Source organism: Microtus pennsylvanicus, chromosome 18, assembly GCF_037038515.1.
Source record: "Microtus pennsylvanicus isolate mMicPen1 chromosome 18, mMicPen1.hap1, whole genome shotgun sequence".
Classification (NCBI taxonomy): Eukaryota; Metazoa; Chordata; class Mammalia; order Rodentia; family Cricetidae; genus Microtus; species Microtus pennsylvanicus.
The window spans coordinates 4,159,688-4,180,607 of NC_134596.1; the positions used below are offsets into that span (position 1 = coordinate 4,159,688).

Consider the following 20,920-nt stretch of genomic DNA (forward strand, 5'->3'; position numbering starts at 1 on the left):
GGAGCAACTGTTTTTAAAAAGTAGAAAACGTCTGTGTGCACGGCAGGTGGTTTAAATCTGTCAGTGCGGGGAGGCGAAGCTTCTCACAGTAAGGGGCACATTTGCTAAACAGTGATCTAAATCTTGGGGCCAAGTTTCTCTGTGCTCTGTCTCCTGTGCCAGTTCAATACCTCTCAACATTCCAGAAACATCTTCCACCAATGGAATGTGCACTTGTGATCTACCCATGTGGGAAATCAATCTTCTCTGTATTCATATTCATTTGTGATTACAATTTCTAAATTAATAGTATTTCTAGACTGGGCTGCATATAGCTCAGACTGACCTCAAGTTTGCTCTGTAGCTAAAGATGATCTCCCTGCTCCCACCTACCAGAGGCTGGGACTGTAGCCTGTACCACCACACCCAGGTATCTTATTTTAACAATGCTGAAGACAGCCATCATGCATTGAGCTTTTATAAGTACTGATGAACACTGTAATAGAATGGTCACTTGATATTTTTTAGATTTGTTATGTATTTGTTTATTATTTATTTATTTTATATGTGTGCATTAAGCCTGTATGTAAATATGCATGCCCTCTAGCCCAAGGTCAGAAGGTGTTGTATCCCCTGGAACTGGAGTTACAGGTGTGAGCTGTGACAGGTGTGAGCGGCCATGTGGGTACCAGGAAGTGAACCTGGGTCCTCTGGAAGAGCAGCTAGGTCTCTTAACTTCTGAGTCATCTTTCCAACCCTAGAATGATCACTTTTAATGTACACTGAGGTTTCTTTTGATTTCTCAACTCCATTTTTCAGACAGGCTCTGAGAGGCTAAGTTAACTTGTTCAAAATCACACAGCCAGAAAGTGACAAAAACCTGATAGGTATCTATCCTTCTCTGGGGAGGACCAGGAGAGGTGTCTGTCCTGCTCTGGGGAGGACCTGGCGAGGTGTCTGTCCTGCTCTGGGGAGGACCAGGCAAGGTTATCTGTCCTGTCTGGGGAGGACCAGGCAAGGTGTCTGTCCTGCTCTGGGGAGGACCAGGCGAGGCCATGACATATTTGTTGACACCAGTTCCTGGTCCCTTCCTCTGGGTCTTGTGGTCCCTGCCCATTCTCCCAGCCCAGCCTAACCTAGCACCTCTAACCACCAGATTGCTGTCATGGACAGATTGCGAGCACGAGGCAGAGAAACAGCGCTGACAAATTCCTGCCCTAAGGCCAAGGTTCAGATGAGTTTCTCTTGGGGGGCTTCCTCCAGAGAAGCTAAGGATGTGGTCTGGATCTCTGTGGCGTCCCTGAGGACTCAGCACACCCCCTCCAGCCCTGACTCAGCCCTGACTCGATCATCTTGATCCTGGCTGCTCAATTAGCTCTCCTAATGGACTGCCTTGCTCTCCATCAGCTCCTGAGCGAGCCTGGGGTGCCCAGTGGGATTTAAAGGCAGGAAGAATATCTTTTCCAGCCCCCGCAGTGCTTAGCACGTGACAGAGCTGTAATAAATGGAGCCTGTTAACAGTGACTGATCATTAGGAAAGAGAGATGGAGGCGGGTTTTGCTAGATGCCATTCCTCTGCACAGTGTCAAGGAGCCTGAATTCACACTCTGGTCTCACCTTACAACTGAATCCTGTCCCCACTTTACAGATGAGCACACTGAGGCTCAGGGTTGCAGAATAGGCTTCATACAACAGAGTCAGAAAGAGGCAAAGCTGAGGTGCTAATCTAGGTTTACTTCCTCTTTCTATTGTAATCCTAAACTTCTAGCAGGAACTTTACTAAGGCTTTGTGTATATATCTTAAGCTAAAAAGCAAAGAACAGTACGTTTGGCAAGCATGCTCTCTCACTGAATGCTCAAGTGTGTGCGTGTGTTTTATATGTACTTGCTCATATAGCCATGTGCACATGTTGGCGCATGCAGTCAGAGGCCAGAGGTCCACACAGAGTGACTTCCCCCTTGGTTTTTGAGACAGGACTCCCATGAGCTGGAGCTCACTGGAGCAGCGAGTGCGGCTGTCCAGCAAATGCTGGGAACCACACGTCAGCCTGCAGGTGCTAGATCGTAAAGTACCAGCCTCCAATTGCCCGGCAAGTTCTTCACCGTTTTCTCTCAGGGGTACTCTGCTTCCCTTGCCTGCATTTTGTACGCTATGAAGCCTCAAGGCACAGAGCCTGCCATGCAGGGCTCACATTCTGAAGCATGAATCAGACAGACTGACAGAAGTCAGAGAATTACAAGATCCCAGAGGAAAGTAGGAGGAACCAAAGTATTAGAGAATTTTGAGGAAGATGATACACAAACATACAAAATGAATATAAAAATATAAATATAAAATGTTCTCCACAGGCTCATGTGGTGGACACTGGTTCCCCTTTGGTCTTACTGTTTTGGGGAGGTTGGAGAAGCTGGGACCTACCTGGAGGAAGCAGGTCACTAGGGTGGGACCCTGTGGCTATCTTGTCCTGCCTTCTTCACCCTCCCCTGCTTCCTGCCAGTCAGGAAGCTGCTTCCTCTTTCACCCTTCCCCAGCTGCCGTGCTGTTGTGGCTCACTGGAATCCACTGAGCCGAAGGCTATGGATTCTGTTTATGTGTTTTAAAGGCAGAGTCTCACTCACCATAAGGGCCTGGCTGACCTGGAATTTGCTGTGTAAACTCAGGCTCACAGAGATCCACAGGGCTGTACCCATAAGCCCAAACAATTTGTTTACCACCCTTAAATTACTTTCTCTGGATTCTGATTATGGGGATGCAGAGTAGCCAACAGCCCCAGCATTCATTCAAGGTCCCAGGAACAGATGAGAAGGGAACAGGAGGAAACTGAGGTGAGATGAGGATGGGACTTACAGCCTCCAAAGTCCACTGTTCCTCCCTCTTGCAGGCCTGTGACTGCCCTGCATTACCTCCCACCCACAGTCCCCTGCACAGTTAGTGCCAAGGCCAGACCTCTGAGACAGAAAAGGCAGGGTAGTTTTCATTGTTTTACAGGAGGAAACTGAGTTCCAGGGAGGCAGCACCACCTGCCCAAGGTCATGAAGCGAGGGAGTGGCGCAGTGAGGAGTTAAACACCACCTGGTTCCCAAGCCTGCCTCAAGGAGACCTAGGAGTGCCTGAGCCCCCAGCCCCTCCTCAACACACTTGGCTACAACTAAGGGTAGGAGTCAGGCAACTTTGAGCCAAACACCACAAATCAACAGGCAGACTCTGAGAAAGGTCCAGAGCTAGGAGGGCCCCTACTGGGCATAGCCACACACAGTGACAGGTCACATGTGGGCATCTCAGCGGGTGGTAGGGAAAAGGTGGCAGGGAGTCCTGGAAAAACAGATTTGTACTTCCTCATGGGGTGGGAACTTCTCCCCACCCTGTGCTTTCCTAAGGCCTACTTCCTGATGACTTTTTGGGGACATTACAAGTCACACTACGGACTAATGGCCTTACTTTTCACTTCCTGGGAAACAAATTATACCTGAGTGCATCTGCTAATATTGACTTTTTATTAACATGTTTTCTTCTTAGATATTACACGGAGAGCTTGCAAATTCCCAGGTTGGCATTCATTGAGGCAGGAAGCCAGGAAGAGGCTGAGGACTCAGGAGAGGGAATGTGGGGGGGTGGGTCACATGGCTCAGAGACCCAGAACCAAGTTTTGCTCAGGACAGCTCTCCAGCTTTGATGTGTCTCAGCTGATGGAGTCTCAGTGTCCATTCCAGGGCTCCTTCCACAGAGTTCTATCTACCTGGAGTTCTTAGAGGGCAAAGGCCAGACTTCCATCCCCTAGAGTTACACAGAGAAGGGCCCCAGATCTGCACTGGGCACTGGGGAAACATGGAACATTAAGGGGCCCAGAGTCACACAGACAGGTCACCACACAGTGAAAGGTGCAGTCATGGGGCTGGCTCCATCCCAAAGTGGGTGAAGAAGCTTGGAGTTCCCATCAGGAACATGAGCAACTTGAACAAAGGCTTGTAGGAGAGAGACACAGTCCCAAGCAGTCTCTGGCTCATTCATTTGTAAATGAATTCATTTACTAAAGTGACTATGGATTTGGAGAGAAAAAAAATGTGGTTCTTGTCTCCAGGGAGCTCACTATGGTTTCTCCTGGGAGACGGGCTAGGGCACAGTGCGGGAAATTTGTTCTTGGCAAGGAGGCACATGGCTGAATAATGTTTATCATAATATTTATAGGGCTCTCGCTACATGCTAGGCTAATCCTCTCATCAACCCCATGGGTTAAAAGGGAAAACTGGTACAGAACGCTTATGGAATTTTCCAAAACACAAAGATCAAATCTGAACTCAGGCAGCTTGGCCCAGAGCATCTGCTCCAGGCTGCTCAGCCATACTTAGCTCATTTGGTCCTTGCAGGAATAAATGAACAGTTGTACCAACAACCATCTCCCCAGAGCGTTCTCTACACCGCCCCTCCCTAATCTCCCAGCTTCCTGCCTTGTGCCCCCTGGAACTTTCTGGCTGCCTGGTCACCAGAGCTTGACCCTGGTAAGGAAGAGTGTCCTGACATGGCCCTTGCCTCTGGCTGTAGGCATACACTATCAGGAGAGACCTCTAAGTCAAAAGCTATTTTGTTCTTGGCTCACTTTGCAAGTGCAACATCTCTCTGAAGACCTGAAGTCCAACATCTTGAGTTCGGGTATCCTCCCAGGAATGATAGGCACCGAACACACAGTTCCCATTCTTAGCTCATTGCTCTGATAAAGGAGTCCAGATGGGTACCAGGCTATTGCAGGACAAATTGCAGAAGCCAACAGTCAGTTGTTTAGTCTCCCCCCCCCCCAACATTATAATGAACTCCTAACTGACCTCCTCTCCGGTCCCTTCCCCCATTCCCTCATCCTTTATCAGAAGCAGGCACTTCTACAGTCTTTTAGCTCAGTGTTATTTCTCATGCCTGGTATATCTAATCTATGTCAGGCCACTCCATCAGTCCCTCCCTCCCTCCCTCCCTCCGTCCCTTTCATCACTGCATCCCACACAGTGCTCCAGGCACCCAGAGCCACGCTCTTCACGGTCAGCCAGCCTCTGCCTGTGCAGTCGCCTCACTTGGGATACCTTCCTCTCCCACCCTACCTTTTCCGTTAGAGGAGCCCACACTCATCCTCAAGGGGTTCCCCCTGGACTACAGGGTTCCTTGTACTCTGGGTGCTCTGCTGCCACACTGATTCTCTCGCCTTCTGTTGCAAACAGACCCAAATCTTAAGTAGCATTGCATTCCTGTTGCTGGGCACAGGGCCTGGCATCACAGGTGAGATCAATAGATTGATGTATTGGTGTGGAGAAGCCAGAGTTTGAATTGAGTCAGGAATGGGTTCTAAGAGCCGCCTAGGGATAGCTACAGGTCAGCCTATTATGACCTCAGTCTTCTTCCGTGCCTCAAATGTGTCCGTCCACTGAGGAAGGTGGGGTTTGATGTGTGCAAAGCCCAAGGATTCATGTAGTGGCTCTGTGAAGAGCATGTGCCTGCATTCATGCATGCATGAGAGAGAGAGAGAGAGAGAGAGAGAGAGAGAGAGAGAGAGAGAGAGAGAGAGAGAGCGCAAAGAGGCTGATAACGTTCAGGTCATCAGATGAGATGTTACTTCTTCCTACGCCCTCACGCCCTTTCGGCCTCAGTGGAAGCTCAGGTGCCCACTTGGATGCAGACTCTACTTCAGCCATGACAAGAATTGGGTAACTTGTTTCACTTCAGTTTCTTATCTGTTGGATGGGGAGAACAGCATCTGCCTCTCAGGGTGAGGGAACTGACAGAGACAACGAAGATCCTGGCCAGGGCCTGGCACATGGGAGGTACCCAGGCTTAGTCACCATGGAGAGGCTTTTTGCATCCCCCTGAAGGGACAGAAGCAGCAGCCAGACCCTAAAACTGGAGCATCTTGGAGGAGGAGTAGAGTCAGCAGACCCCTGGGGTAGCATCTGCCACCTCTGGTGTCCAGAGGAGCTGGCTGTAATGGTGTGTGGGGCGGAAGAGAGAGGAAGACGAGGCAGCAGACAGGTTCAGAAACATTTTGGCTTTCGAGCCGTGTGGGACACAGGCCAGAGAACCCCAGGGGCAGCTCCAGGTGTGAACTCTGCAATTCCTTCTAGAAAAGGTTTTCCCTGGGGAGAAACTGGACCCATATGGCCCCCAACATGTCATTTAGAGAATAATTCCCTGGCAACAGGATCCAGGGCACTCTATCCTGAAGCAATGGCCAAGCCTCAAGGCATTCTCTGATGTATACGCCAACAGAAAGCAACCCAAACCCTCTGAACCTCAGCTGCTGCCGTGAAGGGGATGACTTTGGTGAGATCGTGCTTGCTAAGGGGCTGGTCCACAGCACGGACCCAGCAAACACTGACTTCCTTCAGCTCAGTTCACTGAGGCTCCTGTCTTCCTGTCGCAGACGCTCAGCTAACAGGCAAGGGCTCCTCACCCAAAGCCTCGAGGAGTTGTTGTTACCAAAGCCGGCATAGTGAGCTCTCATGAGTCCCAGGGCTTCCCAGGGAACCGCTGAGGGATCTCTCAGTGGAATGGAGACAGGGACGCTTCTGCTCCCTCATAGGATCCAATCCCCGTGGGAATTCAAGGCTTATATGATGTTTGGGGAACCCAAAGGGAACCTGCTAGGCCACGGCCACAGCAGGGAGAGAGATTCAGGGACAGTTTGGAAAAGAGGCAGTGGATATGAAGTCTATATTGATGTCTGAAGTCCTTCTGTGAAGCTCCCTGCTCAGGCTTATCAAAACCTGGCATCTCGGGTAATTTCCTTTAAAAAATGACCCACAGGACAAACTGGCCCTCCTGCTAAATTGACTGCGGCCCTGATTAAGAATTGTGAGCCCAAGTTGGGGGACTGGGGCAACTCTTTGCCTTGGCAATGGTAGAGCACAGGCTTTGTGGGGTGGCTGCAGCTGTCTCCTGCTGCGGGTCTGAACACTTCTCCAGCCTGCTCATATCTCAGCGTCCCTGCCTGTTAGATTCCACTTGATAGCCATCGTTCATCAGCTGATCTCACCGCCTTCTGGAAGCAGGTGGGTATAAATAATAGAGTCATGAAGGACTCTGCCCAAGGTTCAGACTCTTTAATTAAGATAGTGATCTTTGGAAACAGTGTTTCTCTAGGCTACTTTGGGCCCTCCACACACACCCAGAACGGCCCAGTCAGTTTTGCTGATGAAAAACCTGAAACCAAAGTTGTCAGGGGGGAAATATGAGATTTAAGAGTGAGCATAACTGAGTTCGAATCTCCCCTCTCCCTCTTGCTTAGTTGTGTGGATTACAGCAAACACAGCTCTTATCTATAAAATGAGAATTGGTACTAACACTCTGCTGGTTATAAGGACTCAAGGAAATCATTCGTGCATAGAATTGTGCAAAAACCTGGCACATGGCAGAGCAAGGGCTGACGGGCGATCGTGACGACACCGAGGAAAAGAAGAGCATTTCCTAAGTGCCCACCCGTGCGGAGGCATCCTCCAGAGAGAGGTGGCTGGAGCGAGAAAAGCCAACGGTACCTGTTCCAGAAGACGGCCCCCGACACCTTCTGCATCTCCCCCAGGGTGGCGAGGAGGAGCGAGGACTTGCCACAGCCCACCTGCCCCACAATCATGGTCAGCTGGCCTGTGTGAATGAAGGGCAGCAGATGGGAGAGGCGCGGGGTGGAGTCTCAACAATGTCACCCAGAAGAATTGACGGGCAGGTGCTCTCAGCCCTGGGCCCCTTGTCGCCTCCCCTGCCGGGAAGGGCTAAGCAGCCCTCTTCTCCTGAGTTTTTCTTTCTGAAGCTTACAGCCTTCTCTAGCAGGCCAGATTCTTCCTGCACTTCCCCGCAGAGCTTCCTGATAGTTCATCTCCTTGTAGTCTCCCCAAAGTGCCAGTCTGGCACCCCCCTAGGACCCTCTGCCCCAGGCTGATAAGAACATGCCCTTGTTCAGAACCTCCAGGTCCATACATCCTCCTAGACTACTCAAGCCTGATACCTGGCAGTGGATGGTTTAACAGTTGTCTGTTTCTGTCTATGGGCACCTAGAGGGCATAGCCTGATTCTGTCTAGAATTCAGACCCAGCTAGGCAGCAGTGGGCAGGTACTTAGCAAATATGGATTTTGTTTTTCCTCTGTTTGGGACATGGGGGGGGGTATGTCTGGAGGAGTGAGCTGGGCCATACCTCGGGGGATACGGATGGTAATGTTGGACAGAGTGGGGATTCCATCAGGGGTCCAGGTGAAGAAGCCTCCGATGATCTTCATCGTCCATCCCCCATGGAACAGAAGAAACAGAAGGCAATGGGGTTTCTGGTTATGGAGTGTTTCTTCTCTCCCCTCCCCTATGAAAGTCAATGGATACTATGTCTAACCCCTTCAGTGCTTTCTTGGGCAGGACAGGACGGGATCAAGCCCTGTCTCAGGTACCCTCGTGGGTGTCAGGAGTGAGTTCCCCTGATGAGTGGAGTGGAAATGTCATGTCCTTGGCTTCGGTATTCCTCTCAGCAGGCAGGGAGACTTTGGATGGAGGACCCAGAACCCAGGCTCTTGGTCTTGTGGTGTTAAGCTTCTTTTGGAAGATGGTGGGTGTGTGGTGAGTTCAGGGTTGAGGACTCACCTGGACACAGAAGTTGTCAGCATCCCCATCCATGCTTGGGGTCAGCCTCTGCAGTGGGCCCAAGAGGTCCCGAACCTCTTCCCGGGCTGGGCGCTTGCGGTTCACAACCTTGAGGGGCTGTGAATGGTCAGGAGGTGAGGGCCCCTGGGCTGGACCCCTTCTGGGGGAATGTGAGAGCTCAACACAGTTAGACATAAGCTTCAGGACTTAGATAAAACTGTTGGGAGCAGCAAGGGGAGGCTGGGAACTCACCACTGCCTGGTACTTGCCAGCTTGGCCTTGGGGTGCAGGCTCTCGAGGGGCACACTGCTCTTCATGGATCTCTGCACTGGACAGGAACTCACTCAATTTTTGCACGCTGAAGGGGAAGTGAAGAGATACCCTTCACCCCTGCCCAGGGCAGAGGAGGGGAGAGGAGGAAGTGTGAGCTGAGAAAACAGCTCTTCGTGGGTACCTGGTCCTAAATGTGCCTCCACAAAGACCATGCTGCAGGGGAGCTGAGCAGTAGGCAACTCCAAGGGACTGAGTAACCGACGTTACCAGGATTTATTTATTGGTTATGTGTGGTAGGGTTGGGGAAGCACACGGGCTATGACAGCTTTAGGGAGTGGGTCTCTCCTGCCATGTGAGTCCTGGGGGCTGAACTCAGGGCACCAGATTTTACCCACTAGGTCATCTTAACACCCCTCCACCAGCTGCCCGTTAATATTCGTATTATTGCATTGTTTTGTTTTGAGGCAAGGTCTTATATAGCCCAGGTTAACCCCACACTTACTAGTACAGCTTTGAATTCCTGATCCTCCTGCCTCTACTTCCCAAGTTCTGGGGTTACAGGTGTGCACCAGCACACCCAAGCTCGCTCTCTCTCTCTCTCTCTCTCTCTCTCTCTCTCTCTCTCTCTCTCTCACACACACACACACACACACACACACACACACACACCCCACACACACCAGTGATGGGGACTGAAACCAGGCTTTGCCTATACTAGGTAAACACGCTACCATCAAGTTAACACTCCACAGCTCCTAAGACTTGTTTTTTTTCAAGGTTGACCTATAGTAGTCTAGATTTGACCTATAGTAGATATCTTTGTTTAGTTTGGGTTAGTTTAATGTCAAAGACAATTAGTTGGATGATAAGGCTGCAGGTTGGCTGGTGTTGGGTTTTTCTAGTTAAACCATTCAAATTAAGGTTAGCTAGTGTTACTATTAGTTGGGGTTAAGACCAGTTATTCACCACGGCTAGTGTCTGGAAAGCATGTACTATATGCCAGACGCCATGATAATTGCTATGTTAGGATCATAGAGTCTTTTCCCGTAACAGCTGCTCAATAGAGGCCTGGATGACAAGGAGGTGTGTCCTGTGATGGACAGCTTCGGGGATGTCCTTGCCTGGATCCTTCTCTCACCTCACTAGGGCTTTGACAGTGGACCGAACCACACTAGACAGCAGGAACAGTGGTGTTACCAGGATGTGGAAGAGAGAGAGGGAGGCAAAGGCCACTGAGGGTGAGAGGTCCGACTCTTTGAAGAAGCTGACGTGGCCCACGAAGGTCTGTGGATAAAGGCACAGGGAGGACAGGTGACTCGGGCGTGTATCCTGGAAAGGAAGCTCAAGAGAGGACAGGGACTGTGAGGAAGCTTTCAGTTACAGCCATCTTCCTCAGCCGCTCATGGAAACATCCTCAGCAAACTCAGGACTTGTGCTAGGGGTGGGGCTGTTCCCTGTGGCCCCACCCCTCTGAGCCAGGAATAAGCAGGGAGGAGCCCTGGGGTTGGATCTGTTCCTGTTCCACTTAGAATTCTGGCTGCTAGTTCCCCTAGCCCTCAGTTTGGTAAAAGCACAAAAATAGTTGCTACAAAACTGTCGCCTCCTGGGTCTGTCCCTGGCTACCTGACCGGATCTGTAGCACAGTTCCCAGAGTGCAGGCCAGGAATCAGCTCAATAAATCACATTGAAAATTAATTCCCAACCAGGCCTGACAGCCTGTGCACTCTGAGCTGCTCAGGGAAGCCAGCTTCAGGGGAAGTATCGATATCTTTCTAAAAAAAAAAACAAAACAAAACAAAACAAAAACCAGTTGAAACATGGAGGGGAGGGGAGGCGGGGTGGCGTGTGGGCACCAGGGTAGACCTGGTGCCTATGCTGTAGGGCATTGAGCTCAGGCACAGCTTCCATCAAAGATGCCCAGGAGAAAACACATCATGCCAGCCCACAATAAGGGAGCCGTGTGTGGCTTGTTCCTACATCTAAAAAGGCAGGTTAAACAACTGTGTGTGCAACATGGTTCTATTTCTGTAGAAGTGACATATCGTCTGCTTAAAAGGACGAGAAGAAACACCCTGAAGGTGCTGAGGAGGGGTGGAATCTGCCTCCATTTTTACTCTTTTTCCAAACCTTCTCGTCATTTCCACAACAGATATGCTGCATCTTGTAAGGGTTTGCAGTTAACAAATAGCCATTTTAAAATTCTACAAACATCACCTCTCTTCTTCCTTCTCCTCCTCCCTCTTTTTGAGGCTGAGTCTTGTGTAGCCCAGGCTGGCCTTGAACCTACTGTGTAACCAAGAGTGACTGAACTGAGCTCCTGCCTCCGTCTCCCACATGCTGGGAGTACAGATGTGCCACCATGCCCGGTTTACGTGGTGTTGGCCTGGAGTCCAGGGCTTCGTGCATCCTAGATGAGCACTCTACCCTCTGAGCGACATCCCCAGCCTTATTATCTAATTCCATTCCTCTAAGTATTATGTCTCGTATTCCTCAAGACCTGAGACAGGGCCCTGTCTGTGTGGAGTGAGAGGGGATCCATCTATGTTCACCCCCCACCCCGGACACAACTTTGGGGATCCCTGTGCAAAAGGGTGGGACCTGAGGGGTTCTCCTCCTGCCCTCTCCCCAGCCCTGTGCAGAAGAGAAGGATCCACTTACGATGAGGACGGCAGCAATAGGGATGGCTGTGTTCATGAAGACTGTAAAGGAAGCACAAGGTGAGGTTGGGGAGGAAGGAGGTGGAAACAAGAAGGTGGCTGGGATGGCGGAGGTAGAGATATGGGTTGACGCCCAGCTTGCTGGGTTCGTCTAGAGGGACGGCACTGGCAGTTCCTTCCCTTGCTTCTTCCTAGGGCTTCTTGTCCCCTTACCCCGGCCCTTGCTTCTGTCCGGTGAGGAATTAGTGGAGGAAGTCTCCTGGAAGGGCCAGCACATGGCTACAAGGCTGAGTGGTAAGCATCTGTGTCTTAGGAGGCCCCAAAGGCCGCTCCTTCCTCTACCTGGGCCTCCTGCACATCCCTGTGCGGAACAGAAGCTTTCTTGTCTGCTTTGGGAGAGATTGCAAACTCCTTCCGACTAAGGGGCTAGAGGCTGAGAGCATAAATCAGGGTCTTCCTTAGATCTAAGGCTCGGACTCCATGCTCAGGTTGGGTAGCTGATATCTGGAATAGAGGCACCGTCCTCATTCTGTTAGAAGGTACGGCCTCAGGGGCTGGTGAGGTAGCTTAGTGGGTCACAGCACTTGCCACCAACTCTGCGTGCCCAAGTTCAATCCCTGAAGTCCACAATGTAGAAAGAGAATAGATTCCCACGTTTGTCCTCTTGTCTCCACATGTATGCCCTTGGCATGTTTGTGTGCATGTGTATGTGTGAGCACACACACACATAAACTAAATAAATTTAAAGTTCAACCTCAAGGTCTCATCCACTTTTCTCCCATCCTCTCAGAAAAGCCCAGCGAGGAAAAGGCTGGTTCTACAATCACTCAGATTAAAGTTCAAAGACCAGGAGGCGGGGCCTGCAGCCAAAGGCTTGGCCATTGTACAGGGCCCTGTCTGCTAAATAGCAAAGTCCCCCAAACTCTGAAGTCCAGAGGCTGCCTGGCCGTCCCGCTACAGCAGGAACGTTCATGCAAGAGCTAATTTCCAGAGAAGCACTGGAGGTGCAGCCAGTGCTGCAGAGAATCCCGTCCTGGAGGAAGGGCATGCACGGTCCTTGCACTTAAAGCCCCCTCCCCCAGAAGGAGACCAGCACTGTTCTCCCAGAAAAACCCTGGTGTGATGAGAACAAGATCCTGGGGGAGTTATCAAGCATCTTTTTGAGGAGTTGCTACTCTGAAAGGGGAGATGGCCACACCCTATACAGGGAAGACCCTGGGCAGTGCTAACCTTCCTGTGAGACTCAAAGGCATTTCTTCAGTACCAGTACTAATGACGGCCATGTACTTCAGTACCTGTACTAATCAACTGCCCTTCCTGACAAAGGCAGGATTGCTCTCCAGAGGTACCCACACAACGCTGCCACCTGCTTTATGGGGTTTTCTGGGGTTGTAGAAACATTACTGGTTATATCCGTGGTATGAGGGTCTGGGATAAGCTATAGCATAATCAGCAGCCGCTGGGGAGATATTGGCAAAAGAGGAAAACACACACCGGCCAGTCCTGGACCCGTGACTGTCACCAGCCACATAGCTGCAAGCCTGGAGTAGCCCCACTCCTGCCCCTCTCAAGATAAAAGACGAATGTGGAGGACTTAGTGAAAGAAGCACCTTCCAGCCACTGCCCTAATCCAAGAGACCTCTGTCTGATGCTGGGCTCTCCTCGCTGCATCAGGGCAGGCCGGGATTTGGATTGGGGGTTGATAACAGCCTGCAAAGCAAGCAATCTAGCTCCATGTGGCTAGAGCGACCGAGAAGTCCCTACCTTCTGATCCTATAATCCAGCTCCTGGGCATTTATCCTGAATAATCACTCAAGAGAAAGGAAGGCTATCGGCAAGATGGTACCAGCCCCAGCGCCATCCCTGTGAACACAGCTCCAGCTGTGGCAACAAGCCACCCAGAATAGGGCAGGCTGGAAACCTCCAGCAGGAGGGGCCACTTTAGTAAGTGATGGTGTACACCTCTGGGGGACACTTGGCAGGCAGAAAGTGTGTGATAATTGATATTTTATTCTAATGCATGTTTCCCGTGGCCATGATTTTTTAAATACGTATATTTTTCTGTTTTATTGTCTTTATTTTTAGAGATGCCTGAACTCCTTTGAGGAATGAGACAAGCTATAAATAAATTAAAAATGAACATTTCAGAGCTGATGCAGCAATGTGGAGCCTGCTTGTGACAGAATTAATTTCTGCACTGTGCTGGCTGTTGCAGGAGAGGCAGAAGGATGAGAATGTGATTTTCTGGCTTGCTCACCCTCCCCTGGAAGGATGTCTGCCGCTAGAGGTCCCAGGTTCTGTCTGGTGTGGGAGCTAGGGGAGTGGGATCATCGGCTGCTGAGTTTCCAATGTCCCTCAGAAGAACACCCCATCACCATGGGGGGATGTGGCCACCTTGGGGATGTCACTGCTGCAGACTGGGGTCTTGGGACTATGGCCCTGCACCTCTCTGAGTATGGCAGATAACGGTGGGGCAGGGAGAAGGGGTGAACAGGCTGTGGAATAATAATTATTCCTGTGCCTCCACACCGGTCCAGAGAGTAAAAAATAGTTTATGTTGGGGCATCGGACCCCAACACCATGGTGAAGGGAGCAAAAATCAAACTCTCTCTCTCTCTCTCTCTCTCTCTCTCTCTCTCTCTCTCTCTGTGTGTGTGTGTGTGTGTGTGTGTGTGTGTGTGTGTATGGGTATATGCATTGAGTGTATTGTGTGTTTAAGTGTGCGTGAGCATATGTGAATGTGTGAGTACACTGTGTGAATGTATTTATGTGTTTGTGTGTATGCATACGTGTTTGAGTATGTGTGTGTGTGTATGTGTGTGAAAGAGTGTGTGTATGTTTGCGTGTTTGAGTATGTGTGTATGTGTGGTTTGTGACTTTACGGAACTTCCCATCTCCACCTTCCAAGCACTAGAATTGCAGGTGTGTTTCACTATACCTAGGTAGTTAGCATGAGATTAATTTCATGTGCCCTGTCCTAAAAAGCCACTATAAAGGTGAAGCCCATCCGCAATGGTACATAGATGTGAGTATTTTACAAAGATCCCTCACTCAATTCAATAATTATTGTTTAGCAATCTTTGTCCTAAGCCGAACTCTGTGCTAGCTTTCCCCACTCCCTCTGCAAAGAAGATAACAAACCCACCCAAACCAGAGCAGACCCAGTCCTTGGCTTCCCTGGCTATGTCCAAGCGATGCTTCTTAGCCTTGTGGGCACCAGCCTGGCACTGTATACCAGAAGCTTTTCATTTTCTACGTTGCCATAAATATTTTAAGAGTCACATGCCAGGGAGGCACAGCGGCCATTTGTGCCCTGGTTAACTCCAGCTTTGCCTCCTGTGGAGGGAGGACAGAGGACGGGCACTCAGCTCCGTCCTAGCTGCAAGCTGTGCTGGGAGGAAGGAAAATGTATTTTGAAGTGGATGAGAGCTATTTTCCATTTACTCTGATGTGAGCAGAGTCAGCAGAGTGGAGAGGAAGGCAGAGCAGGAGGCCCAGCAGGACTGGTTTCTGCTCTCCTGGCTCCTCCTCAGTCAACCTCGCTGCTCAACCTGAAAGGATGCATATAAATGACCCTCAGCGGCCACACTGTTTGGCAGAAGGAAGGACAGGTAACGAAGGAGAGGAGTTGGAGAAAGAAGAGGACCAGGAGATGGGTGTGATGTGCACATCTGGAACCCCAGCACCCGAAGGTGGAAGCAAGAGGATCAGGGCTCATGAACATTCTCAGCCACATTGCAAGTTCCAGGTCAGTTGTTAGAAATGGTCTTAAAAAGACAAAGACATAAACAAGAGCAAAACAAATGAGCCAGGGCTTCCATCGAGGAGGCCGCAGAGAGACAAGACAGTTAAGACAGGCAGCCTATGGAGTGTCCCCAGCCCTCCACAGGGTTGAGCTGACCCAGCTGAGACTGTTGCATTGCTTGTCTGGGGTCCAGATCCCTGAGCACAGAGCACTGACAGAGATGGCAATCACATCTTCAGTCTTCCTAAGCTCCTTCCACGGCTCCCTGCCCCAGGAGCCAGCCTAGTGGCCTGACACGTGACACATGTTCTGTGAGTTCGTTTAGTTCTACCAAAGGAAGTCTGAGGTGGAATCCACCAGCATTTTTCCCACCTTGAGGCCTTTGTGCCTGGATGCTCCTGCCTCAACCAGGCAACTCAAGCTTATCCTGGGAACCACTTCGGGCCACCCCCCCCCCCGACAGGTGCTCTCTGACACTCACCACCTCTAAGATGAGGTTGAGCACAATTCGTAACTTTTATGGGCGTTCAGAGTGTCCCCCTCTCTTCTTCCCAATCACTGCACTGCTGCGCGGTGGCCTCCCCAGGAGACTACAGACGACATCTGGCTAGGACTCGTGTGCCTTCTCACCAGTGCCAAACACAGGGCCTGGCACATAGGAGACAGTTCTCAGTCAGTCAAAAAGTGCTTGAAGGAAACACAGGCACAGGCCAGGTGAGTTAACACAGAAGACGGACATCTGGAACTGACCCTGTGGTCCTGACACATGCAGGACCACCGATGACAGTCACAGTCCGTGTCCCCTAAGACTGTGTGAGCCGCGCCCACACCTTCTTCACCCAGGGTTTCAGCAAAGCTCAGCAGAGAGGTGGTGGCACTCTGGCTGGCTGGCAGGACAAAGGTCTCCTTGTCACTCCTCTGAGACGCTGGGGAGGTAGAAGTTCCCAGGCCTCTTTTAGCCCCTCCCCCCACTGGCTGTCCAAGACACCAGAACTCTTGGTGACCCCGTCTATAAAACCATCACAAAATGTCAGGAGGAATCACGTCTGCCCCAAAGCCTACCCGCAGGGTGTGTATACAACCAAACTGGAAACTCATCCAGCACACCCAGGCTGGGCCCCATGGGAACACAACGCCAGGAAGCTTTCACGTTGCCAGGAACCCATGGCTGGCGCCAAGGGCGAAAATACGAGATTCCCATTAGCTCAACCTAATGACCTGTGACTTGGTCCCTGGAAACAGAAGTAGGGAGTCCTGGAAGGTGACAGCAAGATCTCACCTGAAGCACGAAGCATGTACCTGCAGCTAGGAGGGGTCCCCACCCGACTCTCCCTCTCAGAACAGACACCCCAGCAAGGACAGGCACGCCAAGCAAACAGCACTTCTGCTCATGGACAGGGAGCTACACTTAAGCCTCAGACAGCATTGCTTTATACCCTCATGGAGCCGCCTCTCCATTCCCAGTCACTGCACTCAGACAGCTAAGCTTCATACCCTTATGTAGCCGCCTCTCCATGTCTAGCCACTGTCCTAAACTGAGACAGACTGTGTGTGTGCAGGCCAGAGGCCAGCCTCAAGTGTCATGCCTCGGAAGGCATCCACTGTTTAGATCTCTCCATGGGACCTGGGCTTGCTGATGAGGCCCAACTGGCTGGCCAGTTGCCCCGGGGAATTTCGGGCCTCCCTCCGCAGCACTGGACTTACAAGCAAGGCCCCCACTTGCTGTTTTCCATGTGAGTGTTGTGGCTCAAACTTGGGTCCCCATGCTTGTGTGGCAAGTTCCTCACTAATGCTTTACACCCGAGCCTCCACGTGAGAGAGAACCTGCCCTAGCTGTCTTTGTGTCCTACCTACTTTTCTTTTCTAACATTCTCATGCACAGCCCAGAGACCATAGCTCCCAATGACTTCTTACATATTTCTGAATGCCTGGAGACTATCTCCAAAGAGTTTAACAGGAGCAGTGATAATGAGGTGGGTACATTAAAGAACTGGCTTGATGTATGAACATTCTGAACATACATCGAAGCCTTCACTGTCTCTCATAAATATGTACAACTATTTTATGTTAATCAAAATTTACAGATAAAATGCCTAGAGAGATGGAAAGCCTAGCGGCCCTGACAGCTGCTGTCTGCTGCACCCGGATCTTGCAAGATAAGCCTTGGCTTTGGGACTCAAGGTCAGCAGGATTTGGGGAAAGGACGAGAAGTAGCAAGGGCATCTGGAGCCAAGCAGGAGCCTGCACAGAGACCTGTACCTATCTACGAGGCCTAAGGGACAAGCAGAGCGACAGACTGGTCCCTGAAGGGACGAGAGGAGGCAGCGTTGTTATTATTCTAATTATGCTTGTATATGGGCTACTACGTGATAACTCATGCGTGCATGGTGACAGTTAAGGCAGAGCTGCCAGTATCCCTGGGAAAAGGTGTCTCCTAGCTATGGGGAAAAGCTCCCACACCAATCTCATTCCTCAGTACCAGTTTCCTTCTCACTCACCAGGCTGTACTCAGGGTAGAGCTATGGTAATAAACCAGCCCATGTGGGAAGGCAGGTAGCCAACAGAGGCAAGGTGGAAGTGGGCCCGGGTCTGGGACACTTGCTTCTCTTCACGGTCTGTTCTAATGTCTCCATCTCCTGGAGTGCCTAGTACCTGCTCTGAGAATCAGGTCAGAGGAGGGAGATGAGGGAAGAAGACCAGGAACCTGACCATGCCTATGGCTCTATTCTGAGACAACCAGGTCTTAAGGCTCCCTATGTAGCCTTATACGTCATTCATGGTAGGTGTCCGAGCCACTGCTACCTGGACCAAACTCTATAGCTAGACCTGGTAGGGAGTGGGGAGTACTGACTCTCTGGGATGCTCAGGGCTAAGCAGTCCTTGTTTGATGGTGGCTACCTGGTCCCATCAAAGCCTCACTTTAGGCAGCACAAATGCCAGGACCACGGACCTGCTCTAAGAGTCTAAGTGATATTCCCACCATGTCCCCCATTACTGCCCCAACTCACCACTGCACGGAGCTTCTAAATCACTAATCTCTCTTCATCTATAGCAATTTGATTAACCTATTCACTGAATTGATTTGCTTACTTCCTTGCTTGCTTCCTTTTTCTCTTTGGGGGAGGAGCCCTTCTTACTGGTTGTTAACGTGGACAGGTCAGGGAAGCAGAGTCTGACAGAGGTTACATGTCTATATCCCAATAACAAACTGTGAAAGCAACCACTATGGGGTAGGTTCACGAAGAACAAATTAGCATCCGCTCTGAATCAAACTTGGACCAGTGCCCCATGATCATCTGACCTCCATGAGCCCTCCTTCTGGCCAGGAGACTGTACATGGAGTCAACTTTAGTAACTAAAATTTTATCTTCTAGAATGTTCTTTTAAGTTTTCTTCCCCAATAATCTCCTATGTAGTTCTGTTGCCTTTGCATCTTAAAAACAAAAAACTCTTTAGTCATATAAAACATGCTAACCTCATTATCATTTGGATAATTTATTATTTCAAGGCATTGAAAGAAGAATTCTTCTGTCTGTCTGTCTATCTGGTGTTGTTTTTTTTTTTTTGAGACAAGGTTTCAAGTAGCCCAGGCTGGCCTTAAACACACTGTGTAGCTGAGGACAACTTTGAAATCTTGATCTTCCTATCTCTACCTCCCAAGTTCTGAGATTACAGGTGTGGGTCACGATACCTGGCTCTCTTAATATATTTTGCTGTTTTGTGTTTGTGTATGGTGTGTGTGTGTATGGTGTGTGTGTGTGTGTGTGTGTGTGTATGTGAGTGCAGGCGTACGCATGCCATGGTACATGTGTAGAGGCCACAGGACAATCTCCAATGTCCATTCTCAACTTCCACTTGTCTCTGATAGGGTCGCTTGCTTTGCTCGGCATATGGCAATCTATCAGGCTCCTGAGCTCAGGGATTCTCTGGCTGCAAACTCCCAGCTCAGCATGAGGGCACTGGGATTACAGACTGTATGCTTGTCACTCAAACTCAGGTCCTCACACTGGCACACTCAGTTCACCACTGAGCAGTCTCCATAGCCCTGTCTATGGGGACTATTGAAGCTGCTGATTCTCTCTGATGGTGAAGTTTCGCCTGTGGATTTTTAACTTCTTTGTTATTAGTTAGCTTAGAGTTTGACAGGTTTTTTCCACTCTATTCTGAAAAGTGTTTTTCATATGTGTATCTCTCTAAACACAGAATGTTTTATGCAGAGGGAAAGGCTAGCCTGGGCTTCTGCTCTGTACAGATAGCCCTTTCCTCTGCATACTCCCAGGAGACGATGGTTTCCTTGGGGGCAGTGACAGCTACTTCTGACTCTGAAAAAATTTCACATTCGTAAGAATTGGAAATCTAGTTTCGCCGGGCGGTGGTGGCGCACGCCTTTAATCCCAGCACTCGGGAGGCAGAGGCAGGCGGATCTCTGTGAGTTCGAGACCAGCCTGGTCTACAAGAGCTAGTTCCAGGACAGGCTCCAAAGCCACAGAGAAACCCTGTCTCGAAAAACCAAAAAAAAAAAAAAAAAAAAAAAAAAGAATTGGAAATCTGCTTCGGAATATTCTGATCACACTCTGAATCAAGAGTTTGTGTTTGCATTAATTAAATAAAATCAACCTTGGGTCAGGAGGCCGAGCCCGCAACTAGTTGACAGAAAGTAATCATAGAGTCAGAGGGAGTCTGGAGGACGGACAGAGGATGCACAGGAAGTAGCAGAGAGGGACTTTGTGTGGCAGTCTTTTTTGGTTTGGCGGAGCAGACGGATGCTCTCTTTCTGAGATGCCTTTGAAGGGGAAAGGTCAGTAGTTGCTCCACAATCTCTCTGAGCTAGCAGGTTTTCATCCCAACCTCTGACTCCTGAATCTTTATTGGTAAAAGGAACAACCAAGATTTACTTAAAAACTGTATTCGATGACAGTAGCGGGAGGCAGATACAGTGGGATGTCGGAGTCCCGCCAGGCTGCTGCCCGAGAAATGGGCAATAACTGTAAAGCCACAGCTGCTGGTTGGGTCAGCAGTAGCTTCAGATGCAGCTGCTGCGCTGGTGAAAACAACAGAAACTCTTGCTATTTGTTTGCTCTCTGCTGCCTGTCAAGACTGTGCCAGCTCCATGAAGAGCGACCTCATGGTCCTTTCTCACTGGTGTGTCTTAGAGCTAATGCAGACCCTCACACATTTGCATACATCAATTAAACACTGATTTCTGGGCTGGCAAGAGGGCTTAATGGTTAAGAGCATGTACTGTTCTCAAATAGGACCCCAGTTTGGTGCCTACCAGCCACAGCAGATAAGTCACAACTGCCTGTAACTTCAACTCCAGGGAGATCCACACCTCTGGTTTCCAATGGCACCTGCACTCATGTGCACAGACCCACACATATGCAGACATGAGTAAAAACAGTATAAAAGAATTTGGGGGTCTTTTTTCTGATAGGTTTTTTTCTGTGGACATCCTCAACTATCCTGAAAATCGCTCTATAGACTAAGCTGGCCTTGAACTTACAGCTGTCTGTCTGCCTCTGCCTCCTGAGTGCTGGGATTAAAGGCATGCACCAGGAATATTTTTTTAAAGAACACTGATTTCTGGGAGTTTAGCCACCACAGTCAGCCAAGCAGCCTCTGGATTCTGTAACCCCCCACCCCAACCCCCATCACCCAGGCCTGATGCCCTA

At 50.1% G+C, this 20,920-nt stretch overlaps 1 protein-coding gene across 2 annotated transcripts in view; it reads right to left on the bottom strand.

Annotated features, from left to right (window-relative positions):
- The window catches only part of Abcc8 (ATP binding cassette subfamily C member 8), a 76,879-nt gene that overhangs the window by 28,375 nt on the left and 27,584 nt on the right, over positions 1–20,920 (bottom strand). For both annotated transcript variants that reach the window (XM_075953020.1, XM_075953021.1), the window contains exons 11-16: positions 11,505–11,545; positions 9,985–10,130; positions 8,826–8,931; positions 8,574–8,690; positions 8,140–8,215; positions 7,489–7,594 (exon numbers count right to left, since the gene is read on the bottom strand). In XM_075953020.1, the coding sequence (XP_075809135.1) occupies positions 7,489–7,594; positions 8,140–8,215; positions 8,574–8,690; positions 8,826–8,931; positions 9,985–10,130; positions 11,505–11,545 (592 nt within the window). The remainder of the gene's footprint in view (positions 1–7,488; positions 7,595–8,139; positions 8,216–8,573; positions 8,691–8,825; positions 8,932–9,984; positions 10,131–11,504; positions 11,546–20,920) is intronic.